Here is a 17,232-nt window from a genome sequence, read left to right as displayed (position 1 = left end):
GAGTCCGTCTCAAGTTAACAGACTACTGTACACAGCAGAGATCTCTCTAGTTAACAGACTACTGTACACAACAGAGATCTCAGTCTCTAGTTAACAGACTACTGTACACAGCAGAGATCTCAGTCTCTAGTTAACAGACTACTGTACACAGCAGAGATCTCAGTCTCTAGTTAACAGACTACTGTACACAACAGAGATCTCAGTCTCTAGTTAACAGACTACTGTACACAGCAGAGATCTCAGTCTCTACTTTACAGACTACTGTACACAGCAGAGATATCAGTCTCTAGTTAACAGACTACTGTATATAGTAGAGATAATCTCCATCTCTGTAACCTGCTTTTACAGATTATAAAATTTTTTTTATCTTTTTTATCTTGTAACTTTGTTCCTAAACATTAAATATAAAGAATTGTCATTGCCACAGGTTTTTAATTCCTTTTTTTGTGCTTGTGCTTTTTATTGTTGTGTAATGTAGTTTCTAGTTGTTTTACGATATTGCTAGGTTGCCGGGGGTGACAACTGTAGTGTCATAGAGCCTGGATGGATGGCAGACAATAGCTTACTTTACATCAGTGACAAGTCTGAGTGGTGGAACTTGTACCAGATGACCCCTGATGGTCAGCACACCAACATGTTACCACAGGACCAAGAGACTGGTGGCCCACACTGGGAATTTAACTGTACAACATACAGCGTGAATCCCTCAGGAAACAGCCAGGTTGCTCTTAAAATGGGCGGGGTGAGTAGCATATTTGAACTGGACCCATAATTCATCAATTTTTAGCTTGCCTGGCCCAAAGAACTGGTGAACTTATGCCATGGCACGTCGATCATCGACTGTCCTTCTGTCCGTCTGTCCGTCTGTCTGTCAACATTGCCTTTAAATCGCTCCTAGTCATACAGTTCTGCATGCATGGGTTGTAACTAAATTTGGCCATAAACATCTTCAGGGAAGGGGAACAGAGTCTGTAAATGTGAGGTAGGATGAGTTGAACCCAATCGGATTAAACTAAGAAAAATGATTTAAATCACTACTAGTGTGCAGATCTTTGTGCAGACATCCAACCTAAATTATCAATATTATTACGTATTCCTGTATTATATCTATAAAGATCTTCTGACATAGGAGATAAATTTTCAATGTTGTTACATATTCCTGTATTCTATCTTTAAAGATGCTCCACCGCTGACAAATGGTATTTTTTCACTATCAAAAACAGAAGCAGACGATTTAGTATTTTTCTTACAAAAGTTACAAAAGCTACTTACTTTACATCATTACCACCATTGAACAGTTTGAGCTTCTAATTTTACTTCACGTTAAAAATATGAAAAATAATTAATTGCATCCCGAAAAAATTCCGTAGCACTATATCCTATATGGAATGAAGTACTGATTGCGCATGCACCAAAGGCAAAATAAATTATTTAATATTATTTTCTGTGTTAATTAGACACATATATACACGATTAAACACCAATTGTTGTTCAAATGATGAATATCATTTATGCTCTGTCGGCGGTGGAGCATCTTTAAAGATCTTCTGAAATTGGAGGTAAATTATTAATGTTGTCACATATTCCTGTAGTATGTCTATAAAGATCTTCTGACATTGAAGATAAATTATCAATGTTGTTACATATTCATGTATTATATCTATAAAGATCTTTTGACATTGGAGATAAATTATCAATGTTGTTACATATTCTTGTAGTATATCTATAAAGATCTTCTGACATATGAGATAAATTATCAATGTTGTTATGTATTCCTATAGTATGTCTATAAAGATCTTCTGAGATTGGAGATAAATTTTCAATGTTGTTACATGTTCCTGTAGTATATCTATAAAGATCTTCTGAGATTGGAGATAAATTATCAATGTTGTTATGTATTCCTATAGTATGTCTATAAAGATCTTCTGAGATTGGAGATAAATTTTCAATGTTGTTACATGTTCCTGTAGTATATCTATAAAGATCTTCTGAGATTGGAGATAAATTATCAATGTTGTTATGTATTCCTATAGTATGTCTATAAAGATCTTCTGAGATTGGAGATAAATTTTCAATGTTGTTACATGTTCCTGTAGTATATCTATAAAGATCTTCTGAGATTGGAGATAAATTTTCAATGTTGTTATGTATTCCTGTAGTATGTCTATAAAGATCTTCTGAGATTGGAGATAAATCATCAATGCTGTTACATATTCCTGTATTATATCTATAAAGATCTTTTGACATTGGAGATAAATTATCAATGTTGTTATGTTCCTGTAGTATATGTCTTATATAGTATGTCTATAAGATCTTCTGAGATTGGAGATAAATTTCAATGTTGTTATGTATTCCTGTAGTATGTCTATAAAGATCTTCTGAGATTGGAGATAAATCATCAATGCTGTTACATATTCCTGTATTATATCTATAAAGATCTTTTGACATTGGAGATAAATTATCAATGTTGTTACATACTCCTGCAGGACCTTGGCATATTTGATCTGAAAACAAAGGCTTACAAAGTGATTGACACTGGCTTTGCATCCTTCCGATTCATCAACATGACAACTAATGGAGACATCTTTTGTTACGGTGGCAGTTCAACATGCTTTCCTTGTGTGATCCATGTGCAGCCCGGTAACAATAAGGTTAGTATTTTTCTGTACTGTCACAAAGGAAGTATCCATTATATATTTCTGTGTTTCTATAGTATTATATTTTAAATCATTGTGTACAAATAGATGTAAATGACATAGAACAAACACCTGATGAGTTCCAATATAACCTCAGAGAATCTTTGACATCTATTAACTTTATAACACATATTTTTATTAACTTTGTAGATTGGACCTCATTCACAGCAACATGTTGTTCATTATCACAAAATAAACACACACACACATTAATATATTGTGGAATTGCCTCTGGGTTTATAATACTGCAAATGTGGATATTTTTGTGAGTGCTTAATTTCATAATATGCAAGAGTAAACATTTTATGTTGGTGTTATCTTCGGAATACATATAACTTTATACTTTTGGTAACATAGTTAATATGCAATGTATTTACAAAGCTTTATGCACAGTAGAAATTCAGGCCTTCGTGCAATTAGCATAAATTTTCCTCTTGGATAAATTTCTGCATTTACAGTACAAGATCAACTTTAAGAGTAATCTTTATGTCCATTATTCTTTCACAGGTGGATGTAATAAAGGAGTCCAAGGTCCTATCTATTGACAAGAGTTATTATAGCATACCTGAGGCAATTACCTGGCCGACCTCCAAGGGAGACAACTCCCACGGCTATCTGTACTTACCACAGAACAAAGATTACACTGGTACTCCGGACACATTACCTCCCCTGCTTGTCAAGGCCCATGGTGGCCCTACCGCTCAGACAGGCAACAACCTTGACCTTAAGATTCAGTACTTCACCAGTCGCGGATTTGCAGTCCTCGATGTCAACTACCGAGGTTCTACCGGCTATGGACGTACATACAGAATGAAACTACGTAAAAAGTTAGAATTTCCTCTTTCAGCTTGCTATAACAAAATCATACTGTAAATTGATTTGCTGATACGTATATATCATTTGGGACAGAAATGATAATATGTATATCTCAGCCTCAAACTTCAACCTTTGAAGTACATACATGTATATATCTATCTGAAATGTTCAGTATATGTGTACCGCAAAGTTCTTGACATACAAAAATAACCCACTTTAAGAAGTTTACTGTCGTGTCGGTCTAACCGTTGACAAAATAAATGATGTAATACCTCGGTATGTTGAGCGACAGTATTATCAACTGGTCGAGTGGTTCTGTCAATTGTCTGGAGGGGCGGAGTTTAGATAGCCTACCCGACGTCAGGCGATAGAGCGAGTGGGCGGAGTTTATCTGACAATGTTCTAGAGTTTGAAAGGCAATATGGCTGCGCCTGATAAAAAAACGTGTGTGGAAGATCTTATGCTAACGGGGTACTGACGGACGGTAAACTTCGTAGTGAATTACTTGATCTTCATTATAAACTAAAGGATTATCTTTTTCATGAGATTAGTAAAAAAAAAAAACCAACCAATGTGACGAGAGGAGGTTGTCACAAGATTATAAAAAATGTGACTGCACGCGGGACATTTAACCCAGCTACCTATTTATCGGAACCCAAGCAAAATTACCAACGAAGTCTTAAGTTTATTAAATAAATAAAATCCGTAGTGAGTTAAAAGTGCTTTGATATTTAAAAAGTTGATTGATAAAGAAACAAACAGAGGTAAACTTACCGCGAGGGGGGCCTCACGGCAGCCATTACGTTGTTCTCGAAGTAGCCTAGCTAACGTTTGTGATGCACATTCCCTACCGTGAATTATGCTAGCGATGACGCAAAAAGTTATCCAGTCTATCCCGGCTGAAACACGGAGCAGCTCATGAAAACCGAGTTATCACATTTAATGCCAGAGCTTTCTTTGAAGAAACGTCCGTTGTAAAAACTGCGGGTAGGCCTTATAGAAAGTATGAACACATCCTGCAATTCTTATGGATACGGTAATACCCGATGAGTTCAGGATAGATCTAGTTCTTATGAGTACGGTAATACCCGATGAGTTCAGGATAGATCTATCACACGTGGGTCACACATATCACACGATATAAGCCACGCCCACCAACCAATCAACTCGCGTTTAGCATTATATTGTAACCCAGTATGCAATAGTATTGTGCAAGTTGTGCGGCGAGTACATCACTGTCATCATCAACAGTTAGACCGACACGACAGTAAAACTGTATACCAATGGCATTCATGCATGTTTATATGCTTTCTGTTGTAGTTGGGGTGTTTTAGATATGGATGACTGTTGTACGGGTGCTCAGTTCCTGGCTGATTCCAAGAAAGTGGATCCAGAGAAGTTATGTATCGACGGTGGATCAGCTGGAGGCTATACAACACTCGCATGCCTTACATTCAGGAAAACATTCAAAGCAGGTAGGACAAATAAACACACTACTCCTTGCTTCAAGGTCACCTTGCATACCTTACATTCAGGAAAACATTCAAAGCAGGTAGGACAAATAAACACACTACTCCTTACTTCAAGGTCACCTTGCATACCTTACATTCAGGAAAACATTCAAAGCAGGTAGGACATATAAACACACTACTCCTTACTTCAAGGCCACATTGCATACCTTACATTCAGAAAACATTCAAAGCAGGTAGGACAAATAAACACACTACTCCTTACTTCAAGGTCACATTGCATGCCTTACATTCAGAAAACATTTAAAGCAGGTAGGACATATAAACACACTACTCCTTACTTCAAGGTCACATTGCATGCCTTACATTCAGAAAACATTTAAAGCAGGTAGGACAAATAAACACACTACTCCTTACTTCAAGGCCATATTGCATGCCTTACATTCAGAAAACATTTAAAGCAGGTAGGACATATAAACACACTACTCCTTACTTCAAGGTCACATTGCATACCTTACATTCAGAAAACATTTAAAGCAGGTAGGACAAATAAACACACTACTCCTTACTTCAAGGTCACATTGCATGCCTTACATTCAGAAAACATTTAAAGCAGGTAGGACAAATAAACACACTACTCCTTACTTCAAGGCCACATTGCATGCCTTACATTCAGAAAACATTTAAAGCAGGTAGGACATATAAACACACTACTCCTTACTTCAAGGTCACATTGCATACCTTACATTCAGAAAACATTTAAAGCAGGTAGGACATATAAACACACTACTCCTTACTTCAAGGTCACATTGCATACCTTACATTCAGAAAACATTTAAAGCAGGTAGGACATATAAACACACTACCCCTTACTTCAAGGTCACATTGCATGCCTTACATTCAGAAAACATTTAAAGCAGGTAGGACAAATAAACACACTACTCCTTACTTCAGGGTCACATTGCATGCCTTACATTCAGAAAACATTTAAAGCAGGTAGGACAAATAAACACACTACTCCTTACTTCAGGGTCACATTGCATGCCTTACATTCAGAAAACATTTAAAGCAGGTAGGACAAATAAACACACTACTCCTTACTTCAGGGTCACATTGCATGCCTTACATTCAGAAAACACTCAAAGCAGGTAGGACATATAAACACACTACTCCTTACTTCAAGGTCACATTGCATGCCTTACATTCAGAAAACATTTAAAGCAGGTAGGACAAATTAACACACTACTCCTTACTTCAGGGTCACATTGCATGCCTTACATTCAGAAAACATTTAAAGCAGGTAGGACAAATAAACACACTACTCCTTACTTCAGGGTCACATTGCATACCTTACATTCAGAAAACACTCAAAGCAGGTAGGACATTTAAACACACTACTCCTTAACAAAGTAATGGGGGGTACACTGGAATCAGCTTGTTTGTTTGTCTGTCCATCCGTCCGTCCATCCGTCTGTCTGTCCATAGAAATATTTTGTCTGGACAACTCCTCAAGTTTTTGTTTGTCAAAATTTTGGTTGCCATGGTAACTATACCCAGGCTTCAGAATTTGTCCGAACACCTTCTTAACTACTGGATTGATTTCAATGATACTAGGCAGTTTTGTTTTGGACCATGTGTAGACATTCATGCAGGTTTTATTTTTCGAAATTGTGGTTGCCATTGCAACCAGGTCACTATACACAGGATTCAATATTTGTCAAAACAACTCCTTCAAAACTACTGGATTGATTTTAATGAGATAACTCCTCTTACACTACTGGGTCATTTTCAATGAAACTTGGCAGTATTATTAGGGACCATGTGTAGATATCCATGCAGGTTTTCTTTTATCGAAATTTTGGTTGTCATGGTAACCAGGTCACTATACACAGGATTCAATATTTGTCAAAACAACTCCTTCAAAACTACTGGATTGATATTAATGAAACTTTGCAGTATTGTTTTGGACCATGTGTAGACATGCATGCAGGTTTTTTTTTTTTTTTTTTTTTAATTTGGATCCCCATGGTAACCAGGTCACTATACACAGGTTTCAAAATTTGTCTGGACACTCCACCTGAACTGCTAGATCAATTTCAATTAAACTTGACAGTAATGTTTAGGATTATGTGGGGATAAACATGCAAATTTTGCTAGTCAAAATTTTAGTTGCCATGGCTACCTGGTCAATATACACATGTTAGAAAATGTCATCTCCTTTACAAGAAGGAAAAGGGTTCGCTTAAGAATTAGATGTATGCATCAGTACAAGTTTTACTGATTTATACATCAATACAAGTTGTATTCTCCAGGAGCCAGTCATTACGGTATCTGTGATTTGGAAGCTCTGGCAGAGGACACCCATAAGTTTGAGAGTAGATACTTGGACTCTCTCATCGCTCCATACAACGGAGAGGAGAACATTAAGATCTACAAAGAACGTTCTCCAATCAACTACGTGGATGATATCCAATGTCCTATGGCATTCTTCCAAGGAGATGAGGACAAGGTATGAGTTCAGAGGTCAAAAATTGATGAAACATTAATCAGTGGTGCATCAGTCTTTTGAAAGGTTTTTTTAAAGCCTCATAAATTACCATAAAACAGCTAAAAAGTATCTTCATCATTGTATATAGCAATCTTATCTTGCATGCTGGTTTTTTTTTCAGTTTAATGTTCATCTCTTGTTCTTGACCAGTGACTAGCATAAGGAAAAAAGATTTAGTAAAGGGAGTTAACTCCAGCTACATTATTCATGAGATAAACAACAATGACAATGAACTAGGACACACATTTCTTACATGATATATCTGAAGTTAAATGGATTATTGATTTTAAAAAATAACTGTTCTGATTGTCAAGTTCTTTAATGTTTAGATTGTGCCTCCTAACCAAGCTCAAAAGATGTTTGAAGCTGTCAAAAATAAGGGTCTGCCAACAATGTTTGTCCTGTTTGAGGGTAAGATATTTTCATACTGTGAAATCTTTTTTTTACCAAAATCAACGAATTAATACCACCATGAAACACAAGCATACAACCATTTTTAGGTCATCTGACTTGAAGGGTCAAGATGACCTCTAGTTATCGTGCTTCGTCCGTCGTTGTTGGCATTGTGAACTTTGTTGAAATTTCATTTTAAAATCTTACAATTCCGTTAGATGGTTGTTATAGTCCCTTGGTATCTAAATAATTGAAAACGAATAATGGATAATTAGGTCATCTGACCCAAAGGGTCAGGATGACCTATAGCTATTGTGCTTCGATCGTCGTCGTGCGCTGTTTGTTCAATTGAATAACCTTAAAGCTTCATTCATGGTGAAAACGCTGAAATAGGCTGAATTTTTAAGCAATAATTGCTTTAATAACCACTCTACTCTTGATATTTCACCCTTGAATTAATGACCAAGGTCAACGAAAAAGTACCATTGCATGCAGGTGAGCAATACATGCCCATTGAATTGATCAAAATTAGTCAGATGACCGTTAAGGCTCTTGGGCTTTTTGTATTATTTTTCACTAAGGACCAAATTTCCATATTTTCTTCTTGAATTCACGTGTAAGTGTCAACAAAATTATAAATTTTTTACAATTCACGAAAAATTGAATCCAACAAAAATAACTGATTTCACAGTTATACCTAGTAATTTCCTTATTTGAATTTGAATTTGAATTTGATTTAATTGATCTTGTGATGCCAGGGGAATTCTAGGAGTAGATCTCCAAACTAGAGTCACTAGTGTTATGGCCATCTTAGTGCTGGCTGTAGGTCAATGGATTTCCTCTTGGATCTCTGGATTTCCTTTGCCGTCAAAACGTCAAATATTGAGTTGCTCATTATTTTTGGTATAATAAACAATTGATGTCCCAGGTTACAGTGTGATACGAAGGTATATTTACCCTCAGATGTGATATATCCCTGAGGGAAATGATAGACCATGGGACAAACCTTCATATCGTGCTGCAACCAGGGCCATAAATACATAATACACAACAAGAAAAAAATGTATTATATGTAACAGTAATACATATGATTTATTAAATCAATATTTTGTTTGAATAAAGTTTCATTCATTGTTATCTATATCTTATATTATGATAAGTAAAATCATTTTCTTTATTCGGTATACTATTGAACTTCAAATTCAAGGTGAGCAACATGGCTTCAGGAAGTCAGAAAACTTACAGACAGCTCTGGATGGAGAGCTCTATTTCTTCTCTAAAGTGTTTGGATTTGAAGCTACCGGCATCACGTGTGATGTAAGTATTTAATTTCCACTTTAATACAAGGTTTTAATTAACAAATAATATATCATATAGAAAATGGCTAGCAAATGTGCATTAATTCTTTTCATTTCAGTGAGATCTCCCTCCATATTCATACTTTTACAAAATTTTGTTTCAAATACATATATATTGGTTATAATTATAAGGTTTTATTCCACAATTTACAAAACTTTTGACAGGAACCAGAATGTACAGAAATTAATTAAAATATGTGCACTCGCAAACACATGACATCACAATCAATACCAATCCACAAGGGTAGATAACTCTGTAGCACGTTAAATAAAGACTATTGCTGTGAAGGCATGCCAAAGGCCTCTAATCAGTGGAGTGACGTTAACACAGGCTACTACAAAAGTCCTATGGCTTGCCATCTGGCAATTAATCACAAATCTTATCATACAATTCCTAAAAAGTATGAGGTCAGCTTTATTTAACACAACATATTGTTTTATTTTTCAGAAAATCATTCACAACTTGTAAAGAGATGACATTTTGTGTTGTGAAAAAACTATAATCAAGCATGAAGGAACACAAAAACCAAAGCTCATAAAATGAGATTGTATGCAAGTTTGACATAACATGAAGGACCGCCCTTGAAGTATGATGTAACTTGTAGGACCGTTCTACAAGTATGACATAACATGAAGGGCTATTCTGCAAGTATGACATAACATGGGTTTAGGACAGCTTCCCAAGCCTTGTACGGGTTTCAGTGCAGTGTGTCGTAAGTTGTCTCGAAAAGTTTCCACCAACATTAATCACCACCCTCGCCATATTTCCAATCCATCTAGCGAGTGGTTCTGTCACCTAGAATGCAAAACGGTGGTATGAAACTGGACGTGTCATATGTAAGTATCTTAATTAATTATTGATAAGAATGCTAATGACCTTGTAGATACTATGGTGTCATATGAAACTCTTTCAGCTGATTGATCCCCTTTGAGGATAAAGTGTTAATAATATATATTTCGAGAGGCAAAGCGTACGCCAATTTAAGCATACTAATCAAATATTTTTAAAAAAATATTGATTTTAAGACAAATTTGTTTCTCATGGTTGACATACTGCGTCGACTCTACATATTAATGTTATTTTGAAGCGAATTCATGAACTCGCATTTAAAAAAAACAACATATTCTACTATAGTATTTCCTTTTCAAAAAATAAATGTTTGATAAATTGAAATTAAATGTGATAAGCTTTATACTGATTGACATCACCGCTGTGTGTTATAACGAACCGATGATATTATTGGTGAGATCACGGTTGCGTAGTACAATTACTGTGGCGCAACATCCTGACGCTAACTTGAAGTGTGATGTAACATGAAGGACCACCCTTGAAGTGTGATGTAACATGAAGGACCGTTCTACAAGTATGACATAACATGAAGAGCTATTCTGCAAGTATGACATAACATGAAGGACCACCCTGCAAGTATGACATAACATGAAGGACCACCCTGCAAGTATGACATAACATGAAGGACCACCCTGCAAGTATGACATAACATGAAGGGCTATTCTACAAGTATGACATAACATGAAGGACCACCCTTGAAGTGTGATGTAACATGAAGGACCGTTCTACAAGTATGACATAACATGAAGGGCTATTCTACAAGTGACATAACATGATGGCCCGTTCTACAAGTATGACATAACATGAAGGGCTATTCTACAAGCGACATAACATGATGGACCACCCTACAAGTATGACATAACATGAAGGACCACACTACAAGTATGACATAACATGAAGGACCACCCTACAAGTATGACATAACATGAAGGACCACACTACAAGTATGACATAACATGAAGGACTGACTTAGAAAGATTGTACTTAGGTGTCCCTGGTAGCAGTGTAATATGAAGGTTTATTTACCCTCAGATGTAATATTACCCTGGGGAAATATTATACCTGCGGCTGAACTCCATGCCACACTGCCACCGGGGACATACATACATAATATAAATGGTAGGAGTGATTATCACTTATGAATGTTACATTAAATGAAGGACTAAGAAGAGGTTATATTATATATTAGTGCTTTGTAAAATAGAGAACTGGCAATAAGGTTGTACACAAGTGCCATAGAATACAATAATTGCCAATCTGTTGATAACATGGCTGTAAGTCATAATATAGATACTCGGTCTTTGCCTATTACAGAGGTACCTCCCATGCGGGTAGGTATTCCATTGTGATGCCATTATCTTGTAAGAGAAACTCAAGTTGTTTTCTCTGAAAAGTATGACATTACGCTCACAAACAGATGACGTCACAATCAATACCTACCCGCAAGTGTGGACAACACTGTAATATGCAAAAAACAGAATAAAACCTTCCCCTAATGCTGTAAACAGAATAGAACCTTCCCCAATGCTGTAAACAGAATAAAACCTTCCCCCAATGCTGTAAACAGAATAAAACCTTCCCCTAATGCTGTAAACAGAATAAAACCTTTCCCTAATGCTGTAAACAGAATAAAACCTTCCCCTGATGCTGTAAACAGAATAAAACCTTCACCCAATGCTGTAAACAGAATAAAACCTTCCCCAATGCTGTAAACAGAATAAAACCTTCCCCCAATGCTGTCAACAGAATAAAACTTTCCGCAATGCTGTAAACAGAATAAAACCTTCCCCAATGCTGTAAACAGAATAAAACCTTTCCCTAAAGCTGTAAACAGAATAAAACCTTCCCCTAATGCTGTAAACAGAATAAAACCTTTCCCTAATGCTGTAAACAGAATAAAACCTTCCCCTATGCTATAAACAGAATAAAACCTTCCCCTAATGCTGTAAACAGAATAAAACCTTCCCCAATGCTGTAAACAGAATAAAACCTTCCCCTAATGCTGTAAACAGAATAAAACCTTCCCCGAATGCTGTAAACAGAATAAAACCTTCCCCAATGCTGTAAACAGAATAAAACCTTCCCCCAATGCTGTAAACAGAATAGAACCTTCCCCTAATGCTGTAAACAGAATAGAACCTTCCCCAATGCTGTAAACAGAATAAAACCTTCCCCAATGCTGTAAACAGAATAAAACATTTCCCTAATGCTGTAAACAGAATTAAACCTTCCCCAATGCTGTAAACAGAATGAAACCTTTCCCTAATGCTGTAAACAGAATTAAACCTTCCCCAATGCTGTAAACAGAATAAAACCTTCCCCAATGCTGTAAACAGAATAAAACCTTCCGCAATACTGTAAACAGAATAAAACCTTCCCCCAATGCTGTAAACAGAATAAAACCTTCCCCTAATGCTGTAAACAGAATAAAACCTTCCGCAATGCTGTAAACAGAATAGAACCTTCCCCAATGCTGTAAACAGAATAAAACCTTTCCCTAATGCTGTAAACAGAATAAAACCTTCCTTAATGCTGTAAACAGAATAAAACCTTCCGCAATGCTGTAAACAGAATAGAACCTTCCCCCAATGCTGTAAAAAGAATAAAACCTTCCCCAATGCTGTAAACAGAATAGAACCTTCCCCCAATGCTGTAAACAGAATAAAACCTTCCCCAATGCTGTTAACAGAATAAAACCTTCCCCAATGCTGTAAACAGAATAGAACCTTCCCCTAATGCTGTAAACAGAATAGAACCTTCCCCAATGCTGTTAACAGAATAAAACCTTCCCCCAATGCTGTAAAAAGAATAAAACCTTCCCCAATGCTGTAAACAGAATAGAACCTTCCCCCAATGCTGTAAACAGAATAAAACCTTCCCCAATGCTGTAAACAGAATAAAACCTTCCCCAATGCTGTAAACAGAATAGAACCTTCCCCTAATGCTGTAAACAGAATAAAACCTTCCCCAATGCTGTAAACAGAATAAAACCTTCCCCAATGCTGTAAACAGAATAAAACCTTCCCCTAATGCTGTAAACAGAATAAAACCTTCCCCAATGCTGTAAACAGAATAAAACCTTCCCCTAATGCTGTAAACAGAATAAAACCTTCCCCTAATGCTGTAAACAGAATAAAACCTTCCCCAATGCTGTAAACAGAATAAAACCTTCCCCTAATGTAGGTGCTGTGAACCAACTTTCTTTCCTGTGTAATTTCCTTTACAAATTTCGTGATGCATAGAAAATCATGAAACCTCCCTGAATTAATATCTACCTCTCTTAAATTGATATGATTTCTATTCAATTATTAAATCTGTCATTTTTTTTTTCACAAACTTGTTGTGAAATGGAAATTGTAAAATAGAAAGTCGGTTTACATTAATGATGGATTTGAAGTGATTAAATATTTATATATGTACATGTATATATTTTTATTTCTTCCAACTTTAGCTAACTTTTTGAAGATTTGCTAATATATACATGTATAAGTACTAACCTATATGAACAATCCTGCCCAGACTTCGTCCTTACAACCTTGAAAGCTAATGTTGTCCTTAGTGCTTACTAGTAACGAGTCAAATACCCAGGTATTTTAGCCATCTATTTCACATTATCTGATTTGACCCAAGAAGCAACTTTCCCTCTTTTCCACTGAAAACTTGAATAATCATACAATATTCTTTATTTTTTTTAGCTTTTGCAAATTGATATTTAGGTCAACTGAGACAAAGTTTCAAGCAACCTTTTCTAATCGCCTTTTGTCCGTTGCCATACATCGTGTGTTCATAAACAATTTACATTTTAGACTTCATCTCCAAAACTGCTGAAGCAAATTCAATGAAAATTTGCCAAACCTTCTAAGGCACTAGGCCAATCCAAATTGTGAATTATATGGTCTCCAACCCTCAGGGAGCTGTGGGAGGGGCCAAAAAGTGTCAAAATGGCTAAAATTGAAAAAAAAAATCTCCATTCGCAGATGTGGTAGAATCAAATACTCTTCATAGATTAAAAGGTCTCCAGGCTCTTTAACAAAATGGTGAATTTTATGGCCTGGGGTCTCAGATTTTCGTCTGGAGAGGGGGTCAAATTTACTGAAGTTTATATAGGGAAAACTCATTTATGAATATTATTTGCTCCATTTTCACAAGTAATGAGTCAAACTGAGTTAGATATATTAGCATGAGAAAGCATTTTAGCATCATATCCATATACAGTAGGTTCCGGCTGACCCCCACGGGCCAGAGGGGCGGGGGCAAAAAGGTGATTATGTCTAAAATTTCAAAAATCTTCTTTTAAATTTACAAATTTTTTAACTTTGATGGAACCAAATACTCTCCATTGATTGAAAGGTCTTAAGACTCATAAAAATTTGTGAATTTCTGGGGTCTCAGATTTTGCCCTAGGGGTCAAATTTACTAAAGTTTATATAGTGAAAATACATTTATAAGCACTATTTGCTCAATTTTCATAGGAAAAGTAACAGATGTAATGGAATGAAATACTCTTCATACAAAAAGTAGATTAAAACTGATATCATCACTTTCTGATTTTAAAAGCCTGATGTGCCAATATATAGTGCTAAATTATGTCTTTGTTTATCTTTATCTGATCTCGGGTGACCGTTAAGGCCCATGGGCCTCTTGTTTGCTTACTTTTGTGCTATAATTTTGTGATCTGAAATTAAGCATCATTCCAATTTCTCAATTTGAAAGTGCTATGTGTGTACTTATCGTATCAAATACTGTATAATATTTGTATAACATTTCTTAATAAAATAATTGTATAGAAAATTTGCGGTATTGAGATTTTGATAGTAAGATGCATGAATACATATTCTGTTGTCCATGCATTGTCTAGCTATTGGTCCTGGCATCAGATTTCCCTGTAACTTTAATGTAGGGCCTGGATAAGAAGTACCAACTTTTCTCAAAGGTCACAGGAATCAATAATGTTATCTCCAAACTACTTGTAAATCTCCAAGAAATCCAAAACATGTCCGTATAGTCTGAGACATGCACATGAAACCAGAGGGCCTGTATCGCTCACCTGCTTTTTTTAGGTCATCTGATCCGAAGAGTCAGGATTACCTATGGTCATCATGCACCGTCCTTCTGCGTCCTCTGTCAGCTGTCTGTCGTGCGCCATCCGTTGTCCGTCGTGCATAAATTTTTCATTCAAACAACTTCTTCTCCAGAACCGTAAGGCCCAATTTACTATTATTTGGCCTGTAGCATGCTGAGATGATGGGCTACCAAAGTTGTGAAAATAAATGACCTTGACCTACTTTCAAGGTCACAGGGGTCAAATAGGCTAAAATCTTTGAAAGACTTCTTCTAACCAACCTAAATGCCCAATGTACTCATATTTGGTCTGTAGCATACTTGGATGAAGGGTTACCAAAGTTGTGAAAATGAATGACCTTGACCTACTTTTAAGGTCACAGGGGTCAAATAGGCTATAATCTTTGAACGACTTCTTCTTACTAACCAAAATGTCCAGGGTACTCATATTTGACCTGTGGTATGCTGGGATGAAGGGCTGCAAAAGTTATGAAAATGAATGACCTTAAGTTACTTTCAAGGTCACAGGGGGTCTATTAGACTAAAAAATTTGAACGACTTCTAACTAACCTTAACGCCCAATATACTCATATTTGGCCTGTAGCATGCTGGGATGAAGGGCTACCTAAGTTATGAAAATGAATTATATTGACCAACTTTCAAGGTCACAGGGGTCAAATAGGCTAAAATCTTTGAACGACTTCTTTTCAATAACCATAAGGCCCAGAGTACTCATATTTTGCCTGTAGCATGCTGGAATTGAGGGCTACCAAAGTTGTGAATATAAATGACCTTGACCTACTTTCAAGGTCATTGGGGTCAAACTGGCTAAGATCTTTGAACGACTTCTTGTAACTAGCCGAAAGGCCCAATGTACTCATATTTGGCCTGTAACATGCTGGGATGAAGCTCTACCAAAGTTGTGAAAATGAATGACCTTTAAGTACTTTCAAGGTCACGGGGGTCAAATAGGCTAAAATCTTTGAATGCCTTCTTCTAAGTTACTGAAAGGCCCAGGGTATTCATATTTAGTCAGTAGCATGCTGAGATAAGGGGCTACCAAAGTTGTGAAATTGAATGACCTTTACCAACTTTTAAAGTCATGTGGGTCAAATATTCTAAAATCTTGAATTTTGAACAGCTCAAGTTCTGTGTGATTTAGCTGAAACTTGCACGAAATTATCCCGACATGCTTCCAAGATGGTCGTCAAAGCCGCCATCTTGAAAACATATTTTGAACGTCTTCAGTTCTATCGATGCGATTTGGCTCAAACTTGCCTAAAATCATCCTGACATGGTCCCAACGAAGTGTTGATATTTTTCAGGTTGATCCGAAATCCAAGATAGCTGCCACAGCCACTATCTTTAAAACACATTTTGAAGTTCTACTGGTGCGATTTTGCAGAAACTTGCCTGGAATGACCCTGATATGATCTTGACAGAGTGTTGTTACATCTCTGGTTGATCCCAAATCAAAGATGGCTACCATGACACCATATCCTATTAATTTCCTATAAGGCTAAACTCTTACAATTAGAACAAGAGGCCCAGAGGGCCTATATCGCTCACCTGGTTTGTAATGCCAAGGTATGTTCTGAATACAGGTTCTCTCATTGTTTCTTTTCTAAAGGAATATTAATATCTACCTCTATTTCCCCTCCGGGGGCAGGAGGGGCGGGGCCAATAGGGGAAATAAAGGTAAATCCTATAAATCGCTACTTGTCCTAGAGTTCTGCATCATCTGCAAAAAGCTTGGACAATTCATTGTCACCATTTGACAATGATGTCTACATCTTCAACTTAATAATGCATAAATGAATCCTTTACCAATGTCAGTTTTTTTTTTTTTTTATAATTTTGACCAAAGTTTATTTGTTAACTGTTCTAAAACATTATCATTGCATTTCTGGTGTTCAAGAACCGGAAGAAAGTAAACTACTTCCGCTAAACCTCTGTTTGGCTTAAAAATCTTCTTTAGAAGAACCCTCTCTTTGGTCTTAATTCACTAAATAATGACATTTCTGTGCACAAAATTATCAAA

At 36.4% G+C, this 17,232-nt stretch overlaps 1 protein-coding gene across 1 annotated transcript; it reads left to right on the top strand.

The window, feature by feature from the left end:
- Nucleotides 1–413: 413 nt before the first annotated feature.
- LOC138319348 (dipeptidyl aminopeptidase BIII-like) lies at nucleotides 414–10,025 on the top strand. Its single transcript, XM_069262435.1, has 8 exons — nucleotides 414–742; nucleotides 2,487–2,651; nucleotides 3,204–3,523; nucleotides 4,833–4,987; nucleotides 7,294–7,490; nucleotides 7,859–7,940; nucleotides 9,130–9,239; nucleotides 9,729–10,025. Exons 1-8 carry the CDS (start codon nucleotides 548–550, stop codon nucleotides 9,747–9,749), a joined length of 1,245 nt encoding a protein of 414 aa, XP_069118536.1. The 5' UTR covers nucleotides 414–547; the 3' UTR covers nucleotides 9,750–10,025.
- The last annotated feature ends 7,207 nt before the right edge of the window (nucleotides 10,026–17,232 follow it).

Source organism: Argopecten irradians, chromosome 3, assembly GCF_041381155.1.
Source record: "Argopecten irradians isolate NY chromosome 3, Ai_NY, whole genome shotgun sequence".
Taxonomy (NCBI): domain Eukaryota; kingdom Metazoa; phylum Mollusca; class Bivalvia; order Pectinida; family Pectinidae; genus Argopecten; species Argopecten irradians.
This window is presented reverse-complemented; position numbering and strand designations above follow the sequence as displayed.